Genomic DNA, 22,507 nt, shown 5'->3' with positions numbered 1-22,507 from the left:
GAATCTCATCTAGTCTGTAATGCCAGTGGGGAGAGTGAGAGCCTTTTGCCTGGTCACTAGTACCTGCTATATATGTTTTTGTGGGGGCAGAGGTAGCAGTTGCTAGATAATTTTACATTAATTAACCAATTGCCATGTGGGGTCAGGATGTGAGAAAAGAATGGATTGATGCTTTGCCTTTAGGGATAGAAGAATGTATGCAGGCGGTAAGGATCATTCTTTTAAAGTGTGCATTGATGAAGGAAGCAGCCCTGTGATGTCTTAAGGCCTAGACTGGGGTGGTTTGCTTCTGTAGTATTGCTAGCAGCTCAACAACCTCATCCACAACTGTCTGTGAGATGGCCTCTCTGCCCAGAACTGGCTGTGACACTTAATGGACAACCTGAAACATGGCATCACTTCGGGTTTGTGCAGTGCCGTTAGTACCAAGCACCAAAAATAACCTATGGGCAGCTTGGGCTTTGTGACAATGGTCACAATCTTGGGCTTTCACAAAAAGTATTTTGCTTCTGATGCTAATGAAATCTCTGCCAGCCATGCTGGCAGGCAGCAGCCATCTCAGGGGTTAACACAGAGAGTGCAAAGGAAGTGAGAATAGCTGAGGGGTGTGCTCTTGTCACTGTGCTGTATCCCCATGTTCTGTAGATCCCTGCTCCAGCAATCTCTGGAGAACTTGCCCAGAACATTAATTTCTTTCACAGCTTTTTGTGACCTTTGGTGTTTGTTCTGCTCTCCTAGAATAGTTACAGTGGCTGGTTTCAGGTCTGCAGAAAGGAACCCTTTTCACAGCACTATCTGGGTGGTGGAAATGGTAGCACATTTTTCAGCTCCCAAATGACTCTCATTCTTTTTGTGGGGCTTCAAGGGTGTTGTGATTACTGTCGTGACAATTTAATCATCAGTGTATTCTGGGCTGTGAGGTTCCTGCTACCCACTAACTGCGGTTGTGGAGGAAGCTGAAATACCAGCTAAGGTGGTGATATTACAAGAGATGCTGAGATTGAATCGTGGGAGAGTAAAGTTGCCTAACTTGTGTGGTGGTTTCTAGTCTAGCTCTTCTACCCTGAACCAGAACACATGGTCTGGCTTGGTATCAAACAGCTGAGCATTGTGTACAGATCCTGGAAGGGTCTAGCAACCAAGACTCTGCCCTTTAGGGCAGTATGAGACACCAGCTCCTCCTTTGAATCTCATAGCTGTTTTCTTCCCTGTGCAGGAACCCTTGACGGATGCAGAAAGGATGAAGTAAGTGTCCTGCTCCCCCTTTATGCCTGTCATACTACAACTGTGTGGGTGCTGATTCCTCACATCCTTCCCTGTGCCACCTGCACAGTGAAGACGACTGGACCTTCAGGCTCCTCTCCTTCAACCTTCTTGGGGCCGTGTGGGCAAAGCTCTAGTCTGTGCCTTGCCAATCTCTGCCTTGCATATCTTTCCCTCTGGAGAGGGAGGGAACAGAGATCCTCAGTGCGGGTGCAGGCAGAAGAGTTGGTGGGTGTGAAAGAAAGTAAGACATGAAGCCTTTAATATAAGTGGAGAGAGGATTGCCTTTTTTAACCCTCTAGTTTCGGTGTAAGCCACCAGAAGCAGTATGCAGAAGCCCTGCTGCTGACTGAGGGTGAGAGCTGAGCTCTTTACTAGTGGTCGTGTGGGGCACAGAAAACTGCTAGCACAGAGCTCCAAGCCATAGTGAAGAGCAGGTTTGCACTGCCAAAGAGAAGCAAGCAGTGCTCTTCTGGGTTTCTCCAAGCAACTGAGCACAAAGGAATGAAAAATAACAGGAAATCATTCTGACCACGAAGCGTGTCCTGGCTGGGGAGGAATGAAGCAGTTTGTGTTGGAATGGGATTGACTGGCAGCTGTGATCACATCTGTAAATGCACCCCACCACCTCTGCTTCTGGCATTAAGGCTGTATGGAGTCCTCTTTCCACCGTGTATTAAGGGGTGAGGGCTTTTGAACAGGTTCAAGGGAGATGAGTTTACTCTTTTTGCCTTCAACTCTTCTAACCTGGACTGTGATAAATTATTGACTGGGTTTCATTCACTAGTGAAGGACACAGGAGCTGCACAGCTCATCTGGCTAGTGGGCTTTATTCAGGCATTGTAACCAGAGAGGGAGCTGGGAGCCATGGCTGGCCAGCTGGTACGTGCTTCTTTGTCCCTGTTCCAAGAGAGTTTGAGTCTCTCTTTCCTGATAGAGATGCACCTCTCACTGCATGTTCTGGAGTCTCCTGCCACTTCAGTTCTTGACTTCATGGGGCCCCCATGTGGGGTCTCAGGCCCTAGAGCAAGGCAGCAGGGTGGAGGTGCTGGTGTGGAGTACCCTTTGTGCACTCAGTGGTATGTTGTTCCTGTGTGCCACAGGCTATTGCAGCATGAGAATGAGGAGCTGCGCCGCCGGCTGACATATGTGACTAACAAAATGGAAGCGATGGAGAGGGAGCTGGAGTCTGGTCAGGACTACCTGGAGATGGAGCTGGGCCAGAACCGTGAGGAGCTGGAGAAATTCAAGGACAAATTCCGTAGGTATGAAAAGAAAACGAGAGTCAGAATCGGAGAGATCTCTCCCACCAAGGACTCGCTCAGCTGGCGTGAGCAGGCTGTGCCCTGTTCTGTGAATCAAAACCATGCTGCATCCTCAGAAAGGTTCACTGCTAGACTGTGGGAGAGTTAAAGGCTCTGCAGCCATTCCTTCCTCCAGGGTACAGTGTAGGAACGCTCCCAGTGTGAGGAACAGGGAATTCTTCATCTGTTGGATGGAAGGCAGGATCCATCTTGGATGGTTACTCAACATGTGTGAAAGGAGCCACTGGTGGCTCCTTCTACACTCCATTCTCTTGATGGTTACAAAAGAATACATCACTTTACCTGGAAAGTATCTCAATTAAAAATCAATGCCAATCACTGGTCACATGCTGATACATGACATAGCTTGGAGGAGTCCTCCAAAGTCATTTATACCCTCCTCTGTAAGATCCTTTCACCCAGCCAAGCTTATCTTGCCTCCAGTAACATGGGGCCTGAAGGCTATTATGTGGCAGAGGTAAGGCATAGCTAATATACCTGGTTGTCTTAGTACCAGTCTTTCTGTAGTTGTGGAGTTGGTGTTTTGCTTGGCAGCTATGAAGAGGACTTGAGTAGGTGCCTGAGATCTGTTCCCATGTGTACAATCTTGTTTCTGTAGGTTGCAGAACAGCTACACAGCTTCCCAGAGAACCAACCAGGACCTGGAGGAGAAGCTGCATGCCCTGGTAAGTGCTCTATTAAGTAACTACAGAGAGGAGGTGGAAGAGACCTGTGTGTTAGGAGCAGATGGGGTGAGGGGCACTGGCTTTACTCAGCAGATGCGGCAGTGGGTGAAGAGTGAGATTCTGGCCTTGACTATCTATTCCCCATTCTTGCTAGTGTCATGAACTGTTTTCTTCGTTTACTGAGCCCCTGCTTGGTCATGCATGTGAGCTTTGGCTCCCCACAACACATAATTGCATGGTATTCCGTCATGTTGCTTCAGTCCCTCTCAAAATGCCAGGGATATGTCAGCCAGTCTCTGGGTGGTCATCCTGGGAGGACGGGGGCAGTCAGAACAGAACAAATGTGCATATATGTCTGTTGTGTGCATTCATAACACTCATGGCTGTTTCTTTTCTCTCCCTCCCTCTCTCTCTCTCTCCTCCCCATGCTGCCGCTGGCACACGCTGGGCGCACTCATCGCTCAGGCCTCTCTCAGCCAAAGCTGGATTTTTGCAGTTGCGTCTTTTCGTTTGTGTGTTTTTTCTTTCTCCTCTCTACGTGTTTCAGCCTGTTGGTTCCATTGTCAGTCCCACAAACACCACCCCAGATGGAGGGGCCCCGGCCCTCGTCCAGCCAAGGGCTCACCTGGTATCCAGCAGCTGCCCACAGATGCAGCACGTCCCAGCTTGCAGTGCTCCATCTGAAGAGTGTTTGACTCTGAGCCAGCTGGAGCATGGCGTGTTGGGAAGTGGTGCCCATAAGCTGTGGCACTGCACAAGATACAGATGGCTATGAGCTTTGTTTGCTCCTTTTCCTTCCCCTTCCCAGCTGTGAGCAGGCAAGTTGAACAGCTGAGGTGCTGATTGCCTCCCTGTATCCCAGTATGAGATTTCTTTGGTTCTAGCACTTGAATTTCTTGAGTTTATATTCATTGTGCTAGTGCCTGAAGAGACTGTATATGTGGAAAGCATTGTTCTACCTGACCCCCTTGTGTGTTGCTGTGCTGCACCCTGATGCACAGCTGGGCCCTGATTGTCTCGGCCTCCAGCACCCTTGTGCAGTGTTGGAAGAACTTCTTGAGAAGGGAATGGCTTGGTTGTTCTGAACTGTTACCCCTCTCTGCTATTACATCTGGGTCTCTATCAGCCCTGCATCTCAACTGTTAGGGACTCTAAAGAGGCAAGATTGTCTGCATTAGGGAGGGCATTAACTGACCTCTACGTGAAGCTATAAAGGTCCTTTTTCTTACTAGAGCAAGGCTTAAACCCTTTAAAGATAATGCCCTCACCCTGCCAAAAACTCTTTTGTCCATTCAGCACTGACTGCTGAATCTTTATGGGCAGTGTTCTTGTTCTGTTGTCCCAGAGAAGAGGGCTGGGTATCACAAGCTCAGAAGTCTTTGCTGCCAATGGCAGGATGGGATTGAGTGTTCAAAACCACTAGTTTTCCACCAGGCACTGCTTGTGCTGTAGAAAGAGATACTGTGTTCAGGAGGTTTGAACTCAACCTGTTCTCTGTAGCTGTCCCCCTTGTCTGTCTATCTGGAAGTTTTTGTGTCCCAGCTGAGCATGTCTTTGTGCTATGCTCGGGTAGAGGTGGGTGGTGAAGCCAAGTGCTTCTCTTCTGGGGAGATTTACATCTGGTGTTCTTGCATCCCAGATTAAAAAGGCAGAGATGGACCGCAAGACACTGGACTGGGAGATTGTAGAGCTCACTAATAAATTGCTTGATGCCAAAACCACCATCAATAAACTGGAGGAACTCAATGTAAGTGTTAGTCTGCAAATGGCTGTGAAAGTCTGTGAGGTGTGGGCTTTTCCTCTTGTTGAAAGTTATTAGTGTAAAGAAGCATGTGAGTGACTTCATTATGTGTGAAAGTGTGGAAGCTGTGCACAGCAGTAGGGACAGACAAACAGAAAAGTGTCTGAGGGTTTGAGCAAGGAAGACCTGATCTTCAAGTCTGATGTATTGGCTCTTCTGAGTTTAGTTTGACCTGAGTCCAGGCTGTATCAGCAGAGGGGTCATCTACTCGAGTGCTGGGAGGAAGTTGATGCTTTTTCTACACCATTAATAGAGAAGTTCCTGGGTTTGCTGCTTGTATCTGTTAGCTGCCCTCAACTCCCTCCAATCTGTCTGTTTGCAAGAGGGCAGTGTCTTCAGGCATGGTTGAGAGCTTTGGGATGGGATAGCAAATCTGGTGGGACTTTTGGAGACTATTAAAATCTCCTGAGGGAGAGAGTGTTGACACACTGACTGTATGTGTCTGGACAAGGACTGGAGTTTAAAGGAACACCTTGACTGAGTTGAAAGGAAATACAAAGGGGTGTGGAAAAGAGGGAATGACAGGTGTCCTCATGAGTGATTCATCACGTACCTCTTCCTGCTTCTGTGCCAGCAGCATCTGATCAGCTGGTGCATTTTTGGGTAAGAGATGGGTCCAGTCTAACACTGTTGCACACCTATGCCCTTCTTGCAGGAGCGCTATCGACAAGACTGTAACCTTGCAGTACAGCTGCTGAAGTGTAACAAGTCCCACTTCAGGAACCACAAGTTTGCTGATGTGAGTAGCCGTCCTGCTGAGGTGGGGAAGAAGGGCTCGTGGTCTTGCCTTCATCTTGCTTGCTTCAGCCTCCTCTGCAGGGCTGTTGGTCTCGTTCAGCCTCAGATAGATGGTAGGGGAGGACTCCTGTTCCCACTCCCACTGAGAAGCATCACAGAGCCTCTGCCATCTCCTCTTTCACGCCAGCTCCATTTCACAGCTCAGCTAGGAGCTGTTATAAAAAGCACAATAACCTTGAATTTGATAGCCTGCTGGGTGCCTGATGGGAGCTGGCAGGAGGACAGACCTCTCTCTTACCCTGCTCTGTCCTCTTCCCTTCCTCACCTGTCCACATGGAAGGTCCACGTGCCTGATAAGGAGTTGAGCTGCAATAGTCTGGCCTGGCTTCACTTCTTACTCCAAGGAGAAATATGGGAGGCAGCATTCAGGATGTCTTTTAGGCTTGAGTGGGAGAAGTTGGTACCAAATCATACTCCCCCTCGTGGAGTCTGTTCAGCTCATCATGCCCTCAGGATAAGCAGATACTGAGTTCAGGCCTTCCACATTAGTAACATCACTTCTTCGGTTGGAAGTATCATTCAGGCCCCTACTGCAGCGCTCTCTTTGCCATACCCCCAGTCTCCATCCCTTCTTAGATTCCTCTCAGCAAAACCACGTGCTTGTCTTTTTTAACTTAGCAGGTGACCAGTATGTCACCCTCCCGATTGTGTCTCAAATTAGCACTCTTGAGGTCAGTGTATCAGTTACTGCTCGGGTAACCTTGACCTCTCTCCCAGCTGTCTCTCCTCCCTGGAGCTTTGCATTCTGCCCCTCAGAGCATTGTGTCTCACATGGCTTCACTGGCAGGGGGTTGGTGCTGAGCAGCTGTGCAGAGAGCCTCACAGCCAGCTGTTGTCATGCAGTGTCCCCCCTTTCCTCCTGCCTCTGATGGGTCAGACCCTGAGAGTGAGCTCTGCTTTCCACTTCACGTGGTGCATGGATGTGGTGACCGAGGCAAGGGCAGCCTGCCAAGGTGATGGGGAGAGCTGTAGTGCCCATTTGCAGGAAAATGAGCAGTGCTGAGACCCCAGTCCTGCAGCTTTGGTTATAAACCCCATGTTTGTCTCTCTGAAAGGGGGAGAGTGAGGAAGTGGGATGAGTTGGTGAGAACAAGGGAAGGCATCGATTCTGCTCTGTGGGCAGGCTGCCAAGGCAGAATAGCTGCAGTAACTGCGTTCAGGGAGCACTGTGGATCCCAGCACTGGGAGCTGTTGAGTCGCTTCAGTGCAACCACCAGCTGATTTTCCACAGATCAATAGACCCCTTCCTAGCACGCACTGGCTGAGCCTTGTCTCTGTGCTCACAGGCATGGGGGACTGAGCCTATGGGCCATCTTTCTGCCTTTGCCTAGCGGGGCCTGTGAACATGGTCTAGAAACATGACTGGTGTGACAGCTAGATCCTTGACAGTCGCTCATGGGGCAGGTTAGCTTTGGAAAGAGATACCTTTCTCAGGGTAAGGTAGGTGACCCCCAAACAGGGTCAAGATGAGTACAAAGAACACGTGAAGGTTGGTTGGAGCAGGCAGGTTATTTGGGAGTGGTTTGCGTGGCAGCCCCATTCTAATGCCCTTTTCCTTCTCTGTAGCTTCCCTATGAGCTGCAGGACATGGTCAATAAGCATTTGCACAGCACTCAGGAGTCCGCAGGCCCTGGTCAAGAAGCAACTCATACATTGGCTCCATCTGATGTTGTTCCCACCTCGGTGATTGCCAGAGTCTTGGAGAAACCAGAATCTCTGGTTCTGAATTCAGCCAAGTCTAGCAGTGGCAGCTGTCCCATGGCCGAGGATGTCTTTGTGCACGTGGACATGAGTGGTACGCCTCCTGATGCCTGCAGCAGTGCAGGACAGTCGGGGAAGGAGGGAGGAGATGCAGGAAAACAGCAGAATGGTGGCTGCAAGCCTCAGAGCAGTGTGGAGAGTGTGCCGGAGGAGGTGCCTGCCTTTGAGAAGCTAAGCCCGTACCCTACACCATCCCCTCCCCATCCGATGTACCCTGGGCGCAAAGTGATTGAGTTCTCTGAAGACAAGGTAAGGATCCCAAAGAACAGCCCCCTGCCCAACTGCACGTATGCTACGCGCCAGGCCATATCCCTCAGCCTGGTGCAGAGTGAAGACGAGAGCTGTGACAGGCAGCGGACGCTCCCCAACAGCCCTGCCTCAGAAGGGCGCCGTTCAGCCTCCAGCTGCTCCTGTCAGCAGTCGCCCAAAGCAGCCCAGCCTCACGGCTCTTCCCAGAGCAGCCCGTTCAGCAGCCCCCCCCAGATCCCCAGCGCCTTTGCCAGCTCCGCCAGCTCCGAGGAGGACCTGCTGGCCAACTGGCAGCGCATGTTTGTGGACAAGGCTCCCCCCACCTCGGAGCGGGTGCTGATGAACCGCACGGCTTTCAGCCGTGACACAGCCCCCGAGCTCCAGAAGAGGTTCAGCCGCTCTATGCAGGAGCTGGGTAGGGCGGCCTCAGTTTATTCGGATGGTGAGGAGTCTGCACAGAGCTGCAGCTGGACTGTGAGCCGGGACTCAAGCGTGGAGACGGACAGCACTGAGTCCAGAGCCCGCAGGAGCCACTTCTCCTCAGACTATGGTACAGATTTCTCCCAGGATGAAGCTCAGAAGCTGTTGCAGGAAAGTGGTGGGGGTACCACTGAGCCTGGAAGCCCCTCACCAGAGAAGCACAAGGACTATGTAGACCTGGGCTTGCCTGAGAGCCCAGCTGAGGAGAGAGAAATGTTGCTCCAGGGAAGCAAGGAGAGCAACCAAGGAGGTGCCCAAGAAGAAAGTGGAGAAGGCAGGGTCAAGCCTCCCTTCAGTCGGCCGCACCGCAGTCCCAAGAGGATGGGTGTCCACCACTTGCATCGCAAAGACAGTCTGACGCAAGCCCAGGAGCAAGGCAACCTTCTCAGCTGAGGCAGGGCAAGAAGCAGCCACATGCTGCAGAGCTGTGGGATGCCTCCATCTGTCCAATTCTGAGGAAGGAACCCCCTTTAGTACCCTCCTCCTGGGGGGCTCTGCTCTGAAATTTTGTATTTACTCTCTTCTTTTGCTACCTGGAAGAGCTGGAGTCCACCTTCCCCAGCACCTCAGACCCACAGTACTAGCACACACAGTGTGCAGAAGCGCACCCACTGCCCTAGCACAGTCGCAGCTCTCTTCACAGCCTCACACTGGTGCCTGTACCGGAGCTCATTCTTGGTACCCCTCGTCCTGGTGCCTGTGCCTCTTAATGCTCACATCTTCCTTCCCCCTTCCCACTCAGGTACCTGAGGCCCTGGGTGCTCTCATGCTGGTTGCCTGCAGCCGCTCTGCTCTCTTTTAACTTGTGCCAACAGGGCAGAGTGCCTGTGTGGTGGTGTCTGATTCCCTGGGAGCCCCCAGGGGCTGTGAGTGGGGCACCAGGACTCTCTCAGCAGATGGCTCTGTGCCCCTGGGGATGTGCTGGGATTTCTGGTGTCTCATTTTCCTGCTGGTTTTGTTTTCTCCAGCTGCCCTCTGGGTGGTTCTCCAGAATCTGCCTCTGCAGGTCCCCATCGCTTGCCTCCTGCATTGGGCTCAGCATCCAGGCCCCCCCAAGGCAGTGCACGGATGCTGGTGCTGTGGCGTGGGGCATGGGTGCTGTTTGCTGGGGTGGTTTGGGAGGCACCACCTGGGCACTGGGATCTGTGTTTGTGTGTCCCTCACACCTTCCCCTGCTCTTCGTGCTGTTGTTTTGTTTGTACAGTGCTGATGCTTTGCTCTTGGGTGGGCTTGCTTTCTTCTTTTCAAGCCTTTGGTTTTGGGGTGTATTGTTTTTCCTTTCTCCCCGCCCTGCATAAACAGACACAGCCGCTGGCAGCCAGTCTGATGCCTGCATTGAGGGTGTGTTGAGGAGGCTCAGATTGGCGCTGTGCTTCCCTCTGATCCTGGCTTCCAACCTGCAGAAACCCCTCCAGACTCAAGAACAAGGTCTTGCTCCAGGCGATCAAGGTGTGATGGATGCCACTGGGCTCGGTGCAGGGCTGGCAGGGATGTGAGGGCAGCTCCCTGCAGACACACTACCTCATGGCTCAGCAGCAGCCCTTTGCCAGGGGCTCCTCGCACACCCCCTTCTCTGGGGGCTCCAGGCTGGCTCTGGTGCCTCTCTGGGGCCTCCCCTTCTGGATAGGGCCTGTCTGTGCGTTTCTCCTAGTGTAGTGCGATAATGTGTGACTTTTCATCTCAGTCTTTTGTGCTCAGTGTCTTGTTAGGGGGGAGGGAAGGGGAGAGGTCTGTAGATGTAGATTTTTTTTTGAGGGCTTACAAAGCCCAGGCATCCTATTTTAACTGTCCTGTGCCCTTGTCTGTCTGGTGTTTCTTGGCTCCCCGAGGGGTGCAAGGCAGGGTAGCCTGGTTCCCTGTGCCATGCTCCCCCTTGAATCCACTGGCTGTCCTCAGCCTGCTGTCTGGATCTTGGGTTGGGTTTGTGTTGTCCTCCCACCCTACTCAGCGAGGGCTCTTCACTGGGCTGTAACCAGCAGCCCTCTCTCTGGGAAGGGAGCTTCTGTTCATAGCTTACAGCAAGATGCGTGGCCAAGAGCTGCCTCGGGCCCTGCTCCCCTCCTGAAACCCCTGTCTCTGGACAGGGCCTGCAGCTGGGGCCAGCCAGGGCTTCAGCTTGAGCCTGGAGGCTCCAGGGCCTGTGAAAGGGAGCTGCAGGCGGCTGTGGTGGTTCTGTAGGTTGCTTTACGTCCCCTGCTGCCTCGTTTCCCACCTCCAACATTGTGGAGCTGATGCCACCCTCTGGCGGGGACTTGGAACTCGGTGTTTCACTACAGTATTTTGCTGGATACCTGTGCAAACAGGCTGCTGCTGAGAGCAGGAGCCTCCTCTGAGCCTGCAGGGTGTTCATCCACCCGGACCTGAACGTGGTGGTGAGGTCCTTGCTTTTGCTTTCATCAGCTGCTCCACTGCTGCATTTCTTCTGTTCTTCTGCAGCGTTGCTGAGGGCTTGTACGTGCAGTGGCTGCCAGCTCCTGCCTCACAAACATCACCTGGGCTTGGATGCTCACCAAGTGAGCTCCTCTGGCTCCCTGAGGGGGAGGTGTTGCCCCGTTTTCCGGTGTGCTTGTCAGGGGACCAACCCCACTCTTGCTGAAGCAGCTAGCCTGATGGTGCTGGGCAGAGCCAGCCTCCCTCTGCTACCTTTGGTCAAGGCAGGCTTAAAAGAGAAATGGAGGGGTGGCAAAGGGGTGCCCAGTGCCTCACCAGACCCTTCTTCATAGCATTAGGCTGCTGGCAGAGATTGAGGGGAAGCCTCGAGAGGAGCAGAGCCCTCTCCCAGTGGCCATGGTGCCTGACCTCTGCACTCCTGCTGGCCTCTGGCAGTATTGGCTCTGGGCCCCTGAGCTGACCCATTTTCAGTGTCCCAACTCCAGACTGTTAATCTGTAACTAATGTGGTTTTTTTCTGACATTTTCAAACTGATGTATATTTTAAGACCAGAAATAAACTATTTTAAAAGTAGGTGGCAGTGGCTACAGTGTTCTCTGTTGGCTAAGACCTGAACTGATCCTGAGCATGTGAGGGAGCAGATCCTGTTGTGGTACAGTGTCCCAGGGTTGCTGAACTGTGTGTGCTACTCATTAGCTCTCCCAGGGAAGAGCGATCCTGTGACCTGTAAGCTTTCCAGGAAGCTGTGAACTCATTGGTCATCCTGACTGCCCACTTTAGCAACAGCCTGATTCCAGGTGCTTGTGCAAATCAAGTCATCTGTGTTGGAGAAGAGGTGCAATCCCAGGCAAGGAGTAATGTGTGGGGATGAGCTGTGGTTTTCTTCTTTAATCTTAATCCAGTCTCTGCAAACTTTGGTTATGAATGTAGACTGTCAGCTCAAAGATCAGACTGAGCCTGCAGACCAGAATGCATTGTTCACAGCAGCATTTGTGTCATTTCTGACTCAGAAGCTCACAGCAGCTTAAAAAAAGGGCAGATTATTTGACCAGGCAAGTTTTGAGAAACACTGAAAACGATGTGGGCAATTTTCACATTACTTAAAGGCTGTAAAGGTTTGACTAGTAAAAAACCTCTGCAGTGAAGCTTACTGTGCTGTAAGCAGCCTCAGGGTTACTCATAAAATTCTGCCTACCCCATTTCAAGCATTTTGCTGGCTGAGAGGTCAGAGGAGTGTGATGAAATTTCCTCCTTCTCCCAAGTTATGCTGCCTGTGCCTTTCTGACCTGGGGGTATGGAACAGAGGAGCAGTTTCTTGTTTCTTTGTCCCCATAATTAATGATTTTATTCTGTGTTCCCTTGAGTAGCAGCTGCTGCCACAATCTTCCAACCTAATATGAGCCTTGAAACATGATATTCCTTACCTAGCTCCAGCAAGAGCCACCTGGCTGAGCAATGAAAACTAGTGCTGAGGCAGCCACCTGGTGCCAACCTCCATGCAGGAGGGGGTCTAATTTCTGCTGCTGGACAGAGGAAAAGCCTAGGGGTTACTAAGACCAACCTCCCTGGGGGGCCAGGTGAACATCCTCGGACCCTGCCCTCGCAGGGGGCAGGAGAGCTCACGGGCAAGGCAGGCTGCTGCTGGTGCTCTGAGGCCCCCACACACCTCCTGCCTGTTCCTGGTACCCACCAGTGTCTGCCCCATTGCAGGGGGTGCAGAGTGATGGAGGGGACACTGCCATGAGTGGTGCCATGTCTGTGACCTTTATAAAACTCTCATTGCAACAGCAGTACAAGCAATAGAAAGAACATCTCTTATACACATCTGAATAAATACAGCCTGCGCCCTGCGGGCACAACAGGGCACAGGGGGGAGGCAGGGCAGCGTGAGCTACACAGGCAGCGACTGGACAAGCACAAGCGGCCAATGTGGTGCGTGACAACACAGAGACGTGTGTAGAGATTCGCTTGGGCCAGGCTCCGGCACTCAGAGAACCAGGAGAGGCATCAACAGGACGTGAAATGTGTGTGAAGACAGCAGGGGCAGCCCGCCGGTGGCAGGGAGCTGTGGATGCACCTGCCCGCGGGCACAGTGCTCTTCTCGGCAGAAGCAGGCAGGGTAGCCCAGCTACATTTCTGTTTCTGCTAAGAGGCTGTCACCGAGACCTGACGTCATCAGGACCATCTGGGAGCTGGAATCTGTGGTGAGAGAGGGAGGAAACCATGAGCTGCTCGGGCTGCCAGAGAGTGCTGGGCTTGTATTCCAGATCCAGAGGTGAGGAGGAGGAATTATAGTGCAGCAGGGTGGGAAACAAACTGCTGAGAGGACTGTGAGATTAAGTAGTAACTATATCTACTCTGGCCATGCAGCAGAACAAAATTGATGTCTGGGGAGGAGGGAAGGCAGAGACAGCAGTAAGAGCCCTGGGTGGGGAATCTGCATTTATCTTGGCTATGGAAAGGAGCATCAGCTCTAAACCCTCCCCACACACACTTGCAGGTGACAATGGTTGTGCTGACCCCACTGTGCATTACCCAGCACTGCACAGGCCTTTAAATCTGCACTCACCCTGTGTCTTTTCATCCAGAGAGTGTCTAGGTGTGACAGGGCTGGCAGGCTGCAAGCCAGCCAAACCCACCTAGGGCAGTGGTACTGCCTTCCCAGAAGCAGGGAAGGCAGTGGGCAAGCAACCATTTCAGGGCAGCAGAGGCCTGGAAATCCTGACCTTCTGCTCTGCATGAATGGAGGGTTTGTGCAGCCCTTCCTGCCTCAGGAAGGTGAGGGCAGCTCTCTGGCTCTCTGGTGGCACAGAGCGCCAGCCAGGAACTCTTCCCCACGCCAAGTGAATCAGCTGCAAGGAGGAGGGGCACGCACAGCAAGTAAGAAACTCAGCAGGGTACCAGTTTCCCATCCAGAAGGCTTTATAAGCAGAAAACAACCCTGTTTTTTCCTGTAGGCAAGGGACATATTTAGTGGCTGTGTTTTTTGTGTGATCCCATTCTACACATTGGAAACTGCTGCGTGGGATCAATATTTTGGGGATTAATTTCTGGAAACTGGATCCAAAACTTGGCCGGAGCTGCTAGCAGAAGGATTTTTATGGTGCTAATAAATGAGGATCAGATGTTTTGAGGCTGAGGGAGTGGTTGGGTTTGTCTCCTGCTAGTCTGATAAGAGAACTGGGAGGGAAGAAAGGACAACTAAAGGTAAAAAGTCCAACACAAAATGAAAACCAGCAGGATCAGGGCACAGGCATGACAATATACAGTGTCATATATACAAGCAATACACAACAGGCTACTGCTATCTCCATAATACGCCTTTTTGTATGTTACAAGCAACAGACAGACTGTGGCACCTGGCTAACCCTTCACATGTTTGGGATGCAGAGATAGGAATAGGTGATGCTGTGCGGATTGCAGTGAGGTTCAGGAAGCATGAGGAATGACATGAGTTTTGGCTAGGATATCTGGCAAAGGCCCCTGAGATCCTTGACGCTCCTGCCCTTGAGTTTTAAGACTGCACAAAGGTTTCATTCCTGCAGCATCAGGGAAATGCCTCTGAGGCACCATTGCCACTCCTTGCAGCAGCTGCATTGTCCTTGGAGGCTGCTTTTCCAAGTGCAGCTCAGCCCAATGTTACTTAACATGAAGGCTGCACCTGGAGGCTGTCTGGATGCCAGTTCACAGGGATAAAGGACAGACTCCATTCACCTGCCCTACCACAAAAGACCAGACACCCCAGTTCCTGCCTGTCAGCCCCTGCCCGCAGCCCAGGTCCCAGAGCTCTTACTGTTCTGGCAGATCCAGGGGTTCTTCTCCCTGGCTGTGACTTCGCGAGCCTCTGTCTCCTCCTCTTCCTCACCCTCTGAAAGCAGGTCAGAGATCTGCTGCTGTAGCTCAGGACTGATGTTGTTCTCTGCCAGGATGAGTGTCCGTAGAGCTGTGGGGTAATTCTCTACCATATCCAGCAAGGTCTAGATGGAGAGCGAGATAAACAGGCTGTCAAGCAGCACACACAGCAGCTAGGCTGAGCAGAAAGAGCTTCAATGCTCTGTCTCCCTGCAAACTCCAGCCCTCCTCTTCTTACCTCAACCTTCCCTTGGCCATGACCTCCCTGCACCAGGCTTTCTGAGAGCCTGAGAACTTCCCATCTTTCTGTGGGAACAGCTGAGCCTGGATTTCCTGGCTCTATAGGCTAGTCACCTCCTCCTGCTGGGAGCTGGGACTCTGAGAGAAGAGCCTGTGCTAACAAGCCTTGGCCTGTATCTGTCCACAAAGCTTTAGCTCTGATCCTCAATCACAAACCCAACCCTTTACTTTCTCCAAACTACAGAGAGTTGTGTGTTTTTCCCTGATGACGTGGGAGAGGTCCAGGAGCCCTAGGTCAGAACTGTGCCTCACAATCTCCTCCTGTAGCTGTAAGGGCCAGGGGAAAGCAACATCACCCCTGGGCACAGGGAGGGAAGGGGTGCCATGGACCTGGGGAGGGGATTGGAAGCAGGTGTAGGTCCCGGGGCCTCTATGAACAGTTAAGACCTATGCCCTTGAGACATCAGTGATGCTGTAGAGTAACAGTGTGCTCTCATACCTGGGCTGACTGGTTGGTAAGTCCTGTTCCCTCCAAGTCCAGAACTTCGAGGGTACGACTGGAAGCCACAGCAACAGCGAGCATCCCTGCTACCTGGTCACCTGTGGGATAAGCAAAGCGGGGCTGTCAGCAGCGCCTGCCTTCTCTCATGTAACACTACATGCCTTCATGGGCCTTGGGCTGTCATGGAAACATCCTCCGACTATTTAGAAATCTCTTGATTTCCAAATCTCAGTTACCCTGTGGGTGGGGAGGGAGTAAGCTGTTAACTGAGAAAAGAAACAAGGTAAAGGTACACCATTTTGTAGTAATGGGAGCAGTCCCCAATTATCAGGGGAACACAAAGTAACACAGTGAAATTGGGTTTATTCCACAAGGATCCATATCTCCCCAGATATTTTTCCTACTCGAGAATGTGAGGGCCTTTAACAATCCCTGTAAGGCATCCCAGACGCAGAATAAGGAGGTGAATACCTCAGTCTAGGGGGAGGCTGTAGCTGGACAGAGGACCCTGCACAATCTCCCTGGAAAGGGGACAGGCTTTGGGGGTGGCTGCAGCAGGACCAGGAGCATTAAAGATTGATGCTGCTAAAGAGACAGGGCTCCAGCATGTTCTCCTGATATTCCCGGGCGAGTGCCAAGATACCGTACAACTGTGACACCTTCTCTTGGAAAGAAAAAACAACAGGCTGCTGCCAGGTAACACCCTGGGGCCCTTCCTGCCCAGGAGGAGGTACCTGGTCAAGCAGACAGGGCCTGCAGGGAGGCTCCTGTTTCCAGACCAGACTGGGTGAGGAGAGACTGGCACTCAGGGAGGCACGGCCTGGTCTCCTCCTCACCACCTTGCATCAGAGCTGAAGAGAGTTGGTTTCTATGGCAACGAGTGCCAGGCTTTCCTCCTCCTCCTGCTCCGCCAGGAAGATGAAGGGGGGAGTGCAGGGACATACTGCATCTGCCAAACCAGCATCAGGCCCCAGGGCTTCAGGAACAGGGGACACGTGGAGGGCCAAATATGATGACAAAGGTAGTGGAGTGGGCAAGGCACAACTTCCTCTCTGCGCCTCCCTGCAGGGCATGTGGCCACCTCACACAACCAGAGCAGGAAGGGTGGCTTTCCCTACACTGAAGGCACCTGTCAAGGTGAACTCACTGCTGGGGATCAGAAGGCATCTATGCAAGAAACTGCCCCATCCCACTGGTAATGCTCTACCACCACCTTTGTAGATCTTGGTCCAGCCACCCACTGGTGCAAACTGCACAAATGCTGAGAGACAGGAGTGCAGCATCCCCTGCTCCTCCTCCCTGGCCCCCCAGCTTACCTAGGGGGTTGTAGTCCAGGTTCAGCACACGGAGCTGGGAGCTGTGAGCCACTGCAATGGCCAGGCGCCCCCAGCCTTTGCTTGTGACACCTGGGTTGGCGCTCAGAGTTAGCTCTTTGAGGCCTGGAGAAGAGAGAGAAGCCAAGCCAGAGCCTTAGGGTCACCGAGGCAGTCTCAGGGGAACTAATCAGAACAGTTTTGGGTCATGTCTTCTGTTCTCTGACAGGCTAAAGGGTTTGGTTTACGCTGACAAACACCACGACATAGTTCACTAAACAGTGAAATATTTCACTGCTTTCAGCAGTAGCTCTTCATTTGCCCATGCTGCGACCGCCCTATTTCTCTGCTCCCATCCTGAGTCCTGCTTACCCTAAATAGAATGGAAACAAGTAAGGTGTGTGCGAGATGACTGACAAGAAGGAGGTGGCATGAGGTGACAGGTTGGAGAGGAGATAACAGGGACAGTAGGCTCTGAAGCCTGCAGCTGGGGGCGGGGGTAGCCAGCAGAGATAACAGCATCAGTAGCACTGTAAGCACACATCTAGAAAGTGCTGGGGAGCGGTGGAAAGCACTTTGTGAGTCAGGAGAGGGGTGGTGTTACCTCAGCACATGGCAGCTCTCAGCTTAACTAGCCTGCTGGCCTCTGACCACCAAAGATCATCCCTTGCAAAGATCTGAGCTTTGGCATTAAGGTTATTACCATGCACCTACACACTCAGGGAGTGCACCCGCAAGCAAGGCCAATTCCCAGGCAGTGACAATAAAGGCAGGTGCTGAGGTGGGGGCACACCATATATTTATCTACGATCATTATCAACACACAAATGCAAAATAATAAATTCAAAGTCCAAGCTGTCCCCTCCTCCAGTTTCAAACGCTCCTGTCACGATCAAGAAGCAACCTGTTGGGCCCTGAACTCCAAACTGTCAGCAGGGCAGATCAACAGCAGAAAGTCCCTTCCCAAGGGAATTGCTCCTCTGTTGCTTGGCTTTTCTGCTTCAGTTCCTCAGCCCAGGCAAACCATAGAGCCGGCCTCCTCCAGGGCTGAGGCTTTACTGCTGTGTACATCTGCTCTGTGTGAAAGCTCCACTGGTGGTCGTGCAGCCCACAGCCCCTGGTGCTTACCGGACTTGGCCCCGTCAGGCGGCAGGAGCCCACAGATAAGGTTGATGCCTTCATCACCCAGCATGCAGTCTCCTAGATCCAGAGCCACCAGCGAGGGGTGGATGGAGAGAGCAGGGTTGAGGAGGGCCAAGCCTGCATCTGTCAGGGGACTCCCATGGAGGCTGCGCAGGTAAAAGGGAAAATTACGATGGAGCCTTCGTCCCCGGGGGCTAACTAACCTTGGTGGGGAGGGAGAAGCAGACGGAATGAGGAGGATGATAAATGCTAACCCCACGTGGGGGAAAATCACTGGGAAGCCTCAGCCGCTACGGTATCCCCCCTGGGGTGTGCAGGGGATGCCAGCGGGGCAGGGGCAGCCCCACCACCGGGCCAGCCACGCTGGAGAGGCTCAGACTGAGAGGGCCAGGACCGTGCCCAGCCTGTGGGGCAGAGGCGGCTCCGTCCCGGCCGGATGACGGGCAAGGGGTTACAGCGTCAAGGGCATTTTTCCTCCGACAAGGCTTAAATTCAGGGATCAGCCCGGATTTGAGAGCCCTAAAAGACCCTTCCCCGCCCGGAGGGGGCCAGGGGCACCCCGCGATGTACCCGCCCCGCTGCACTCACAAGAGGGACTGCACGGAGCGGTTCGTCTTCAGGGCCTCGGCCAACTGCTTGACGCGGTTGATGTTGGAGACGATGCCCAGGTTGAGGTTGAGCTGGGCCAGGGAGCGGGACTCGGCCACCCCCCGGCACACATGCCCGAAGTCCCGCTCGGAGAGCTGGCAGCCCCGCAGTGACAGCAGCCGCACCGAGTTCTCCCGCAGGCTCTCGCAGATGTCTCGGATCTCAGCCCCCGACAGCGTCTCCCCGGAGATCTGGATGGACCCCGGCAGCATCTTCCCCCCGATCGGGGACCCGCCAGCCGCCGACAACCGCCGACCCCGTCGCGGCGGTGGGGCGCCGGGGGCGAGCCGCGCTGCGCGCTGCGGGCCGGGGCGGTCGCCAACGCCGCCGCCGCCGCCGCTGCTGCTGCTGCTGCTGCCGCCGCCGGGCAGTCCCGGCCCGGCCCACCGCGGCCCCGGGGGCGTCACCGCGCAGCCTTACCGGCGGCCGCGGGGCCGCCCCGCTCCACCCGGGCGGCGAGACCCAGGGGAGCCATCGGCGGGGGCTAATCCGCACCGGCGCCGGGCTCTGAGCCCTGCTGGGCTGGGCTGGGCTGGGCTGCACCGCACCACCCCGCTGCGCTGCTCCAGCAACACCGGGCGGGGGCTGAGCAGCCCCGTAGCTCCCCTCCCCGCCCCGCTCCGCTCCGCCCGCACCTGCCGGGCCGCCCCGCCCCGCCTCCCGCCTGCCACCGCTACTGGCCCTCCTACCTCCCGGGGCGGGCCCGCACCGCCCACCGCCCCTCACCTCGTCATCCGCCGGGCAAGGCCACCGCCTCCTCGCCGAAGGGGGTGTGCGTGGGGGACCCCTATCCCACAGCGGCTTTCCCCGCCGCCATCTTGGGCCCCGGCACCACTCGAAGCCGGTGAGGGCGACGCTGGCGCCTGCCGGCTCCTGCCTGCTGCCTTGAGGAGACAGCGGGGCTGAGGCCGTCCGGGGCTGCATCCCTGGCGCTGAGGGGGTGCAGGAGCAGAGGGAGAGTGGGAGAAGATCCTGGGAAGGGCGCTCCCTGCTTGCCCTGCTACCACTTGGGCAAGGTGCCAAAGGCACTGGGCCATGGTGTACTTGGTCTGAGGAACAAAAGTCTTCCACCAGCTTTGGCAGTGTTTAAACCCACTACACCCTAAGCTTGGACCCAGGGGTTGATGGTGAGGTTGGTGTGAACCACTCTTCACAGCCAGGGCTTGCAGAGCTGGTGCTTGGAGGCAGCTGGTGAAAGGTGGAGTGCTGGGGAAGTGCCACAGGCTTCCTTATTCCTGCAGCACACAGCCTGTTCCCTCAGCCCCACCTGAAGTGTGAGGGATGCACCTCACTCCCTGCTCATTTACAGGTACAGATCAGAGGGATTTGTCCCCTCTACCCCCTCGTTGGGTAATCCTGTACTTGGAGAGAAATAGGAAGCAGGGCCCCAGCGTTTTCAACTCCACTGAGCTGAAAAAGGAAGCCAGTGATGTGGAAATTAGGTTAAACCGCCTAAGTAGGCAGCTTTTAGCACATAACTAATCTGGCTGCTGCATACAGCAACGCTCAAGTGAATTCCAGTCTGGTGGGTAACTCTGGGACAAACCCAGGCTCCTCTGCTTGGTTTGCAGGCCTGGGTGGAAAAGAGAGGATGGAAAGTGAGGGGAAAAATGGGAGAGGATGGGGACATGAAGCAGTTCTCCATTTCAGTGGAGGAGCAGGTCACCATTGCTGAGGGCTGCATGTTAGGTCCTGGATAAGACAAGGAGAGCAGCAGATAAGAAGCTGGACTTGGATGTCAGCTTTAAGACTGGCTGCAGCATCTAACTTACAGTGTAGGTGTCATCATACCCTTTGAGTTTTTTGGAGTATTGCTGTTCTTTAGAGCTATCTACATACTTGCATGAGCTTGATTCTGTACCTGCAAGACACATCAAAGCAGAACACTGGCCTGGCAACACGTCTGCACTGGGATATGAGCAGCAGCTGTGAGCATCCAGTTGTGTTACAGGTGGTGGCTTTCAAAAACTGAGCAACTAATCTCTAAGGTCACATTAAATGGTCCAGGTGAGAACCAGATCCTATGCATTCCAGGGCTGTAAGGGGCAGAGGCTAGGTGTCAGAGTGGTGGGCAGGGGGGTAGCCGAGAAAATAGCAGCTGCTGATCTGTACAGGTTGACTGAGAGACTGCACTGAGTCTCACCTTGTAATTAGCTCCAGGCACTAATTAACCCATGCTTCATTGAACAGGCTATTATTAGAGAGGTGCTTGAAGGAGAGCCCCTGGGATGTGTCCCACTTCAGTTGACAGCAGAGGCCTTGAAGTATTGATGAGGATGCCCTAGTAGTGGCATCTTCACTGCATGTTGTCAAGAGCAAGAGCACATTCAGGAGACAAGGGTCCTACCCTGCTTTATGCTCAAACACGTTATGAAAAGTGGCACGGGAGTTAATGGTTCAAAGCTTTGGCTCTTGGCTCACTGAACCTAATTAAGGGCTATGGAGAGGGGAATTTGGCAATGGTATTTTGTGAAGAACTAGATATTGCCTCCTTGTCATGTGCAGTTATGAAGCAGGTATGGGGAAGGTAGTTTATTGTTTACCTAATGGGGGCACAAGGAATGGCTGACTCTCTTGACTGATGTCATTAAGTGCTAACACTTAAAAAAACAGTGAATGAGGAGCAGCTACAGTGAGACTAGATGCAGGAAGGAATGCAAATGGGAGAAGATACGGCTGCCTGTAACCCAAAACACATTGAGGTTGCAACAATTAGTGCAACAAGGAGGGACTCGAAGGGTTGGACTCCCAGGTACTGCAGAGGAGAGGAGATCAGGAATGCTTTAATATACACTTTATCTTCCTCTTTCTAGTCTGACACCTTGACATGATTTTTTTCATATTTAATAAAAAGGGGCTTACACAAGTCTCAGCAACCTTCCTCAAAAGGGAGAGGTGATGGGAGGGGAATTATTTCAGATTTGCTGCAGGGGAGGAATTGTTTTGGATTTGCTGCAAGAGCCATGGCAGGAAACAAAGGCAGAGATAGTCTGGCATAATAGGGCTGTAAGGCTTGTCCTGATAACTAGACTTCAGTGCTTACTGAAGTCCTCCCACAAGGACTTTACTAGGGCTGCATGCTCAGCACCCTCCCTGGAATTGCAGCGCACATGTATTTCCCTGCAAAAGTGCATTATCTCTGTCAGCAAAAGGAGATGCTGAAGCTCTCAGCCGAGTACTGTATTTCTGGAAGCACAGAACAGTTCAGCTTCCAGCTGCTCATGCACAGAGAATTAATCAGGCCTGAAGAACTGGAGCAGAGCAAGCCCCATGGCTTCCAAGAGAGTTGTCACCCTGGTCATCTGTCCCCAGCTGACATGGCACAGACTGCACAGGGGAGGCACAAAGAGCTCACTGCTCTCTCCTGTGCTTTGAGTGAAAGCACAGGGCACAGCTTCACTCCTCTGATGTAGGTAAGTGGCTAGATGTTGGAGTGGTGCACAGCTCTTCTCCAACAGTGTCTGTAGCTCAGCAGTGATAGGAGTTCGGCACAGAATGATTTTTCTTCTTGGCTGGACTTATTCTGGTGACAATTGTCTCTTTCTGCTTTCCTTCACCCCCTGCCTGTGCTTTGAGAGTTGCACCAAGAGAAACAGACCCATTCTAGGCTGCCAGGGCAAGAAATATGAATCAGAAACCAACCTCCCTTGGAATTATAAAGAGGGAAATAGCAGAATCAGCATTACAAACTAACACTTCCTATTTGTCAAATTTGAAAGTAATAAAAGTTCTACAAGCTTAAAGTAGTTCAATTGGTCCAAAAAACGTGGAGACCATAGGCCTAGATAATTAGTTCCCCCAAATAACTTGCTCTGTGTGGTGCTCTTCAGCCAAAATAAATTTCCCAGGGAGGGGGGAAATGAGTGAGAGAACATGTCTGTTATGTATGTTTGTTAGCAGATGAGCTTCTTGCTCTTGGAAGGGGGCACAAATTATGAACTCAGGAATAAGCAACAGTGGAAAGTAGGTCTGTGACTGCAAATGCTCAAGTGACATTTTTGTTTGACTGAAGCAGATGACCAGCCTGATGACAGTAGCTGGCCCTGTCTTCCTCTTTCATTGTACTCTGGCACTAG

The 22,507-nt window shown here is 53.0% G+C and overlaps 2 protein-coding genes and 1 long non-coding RNA gene across 17 annotated transcripts in view; 1 reads left to right on the top strand and 2 right to left on the bottom strand.

Moving 5' to 3' along the window:
* TJAP1 (tight junction associated protein 1) overlaps positions 1-11,306 on the top strand; it is a 39,155-nt gene extending 27,849 nt beyond the window's left edge. For 10 of the 14 annotated variants that reach the window (XM_061470986.1, XM_061470991.1, XM_061470992.1 and 7 more), the window contains 7 exons: positions 1,217-1,245; positions 2,367-2,528; positions 3,187-3,253; positions 3,719-3,748; positions 4,893-5,000; positions 5,710-5,793; positions 7,419-11,306. In XM_061470986.1, coding sequence (XP_061326970.1) covers positions 1,217-1,245; positions 2,367-2,528; positions 3,187-3,253; positions 3,719-3,748; positions 4,893-5,000; positions 5,710-5,793; positions 7,419-8,735 — 1,797 coding nt within the window. In that variant the 3' untranslated portion in view covers positions 8,736-11,306. The other 4 variants (XM_061470985.1, XM_061470984.1, XM_061470996.1 and 1 more) reach the window with 3 other exon arrangements.
* Positions 11,307-11,690: 384 nt separating this feature from the next.
* LOC133278360 (uncharacterized) lies at positions 11,691-12,241 on the bottom strand. Its single transcript, XR_009746535.1, has 2 exons — positions 12,158-12,241; positions 11,691-11,756 (listed from the first exon to the last, which is right to left on the bottom strand). It is a non-coding gene; the product is annotated as an uncharacterized LOC133278360 (long non-coding RNA).
* A 233-nt stretch (positions 12,242-12,474) lies between these two features.
* LRRC73 (leucine rich repeat containing 73) lies at positions 12,475-18,962 on the bottom strand. Of its 2 annotated transcripts, XM_061471005.1 has the most exons (6): positions 18,372-18,776; positions 17,769-17,929; positions 16,644-16,766; positions 15,325-15,425; positions 14,527-14,710; positions 12,475-12,932 (listed from the first exon to the last, which is right to left on the bottom strand). In XM_061471005.1, the coding sequence occupies exons 1-6, from the start codon at positions 18,641-18,643 to the stop codon at positions 12,862-12,864; spliced, it is 912 nt and encodes a 303-aa protein (XP_061326989.1). In that variant the 5' UTR covers positions 18,644-18,776; the 3' UTR covers positions 12,475-12,861. The 2 variants fall into 2 exon arrangements, with proteins under 2 accessions (XP_061326989.1, XP_061326990.1); XM_061471006.1 differs by lacking the exon at positions 16,644-16,766 and having other exon boundaries at positions 18,372-18,962.
* Positions 18,963-22,507: the final 3,545 nt, after the last annotated feature.

Source organism: Pezoporus flaviventris, unplaced genomic scaffold (genome assembly GCF_033815535.1).
Source record: "Pezoporus flaviventris isolate CSIRO_AGI_PZ_B2104156 unplaced genomic scaffold, CSIRO_AGI_Pfla_v1 ptg000066l, whole genome shotgun sequence".
Lineage (NCBI taxonomy): Eukaryota > Metazoa > Chordata > Aves > Psittaciformes > Psittacidae > Pezoporus > Pezoporus flaviventris.
This window is presented reverse-complemented; position numbering and strand designations above follow the sequence as displayed.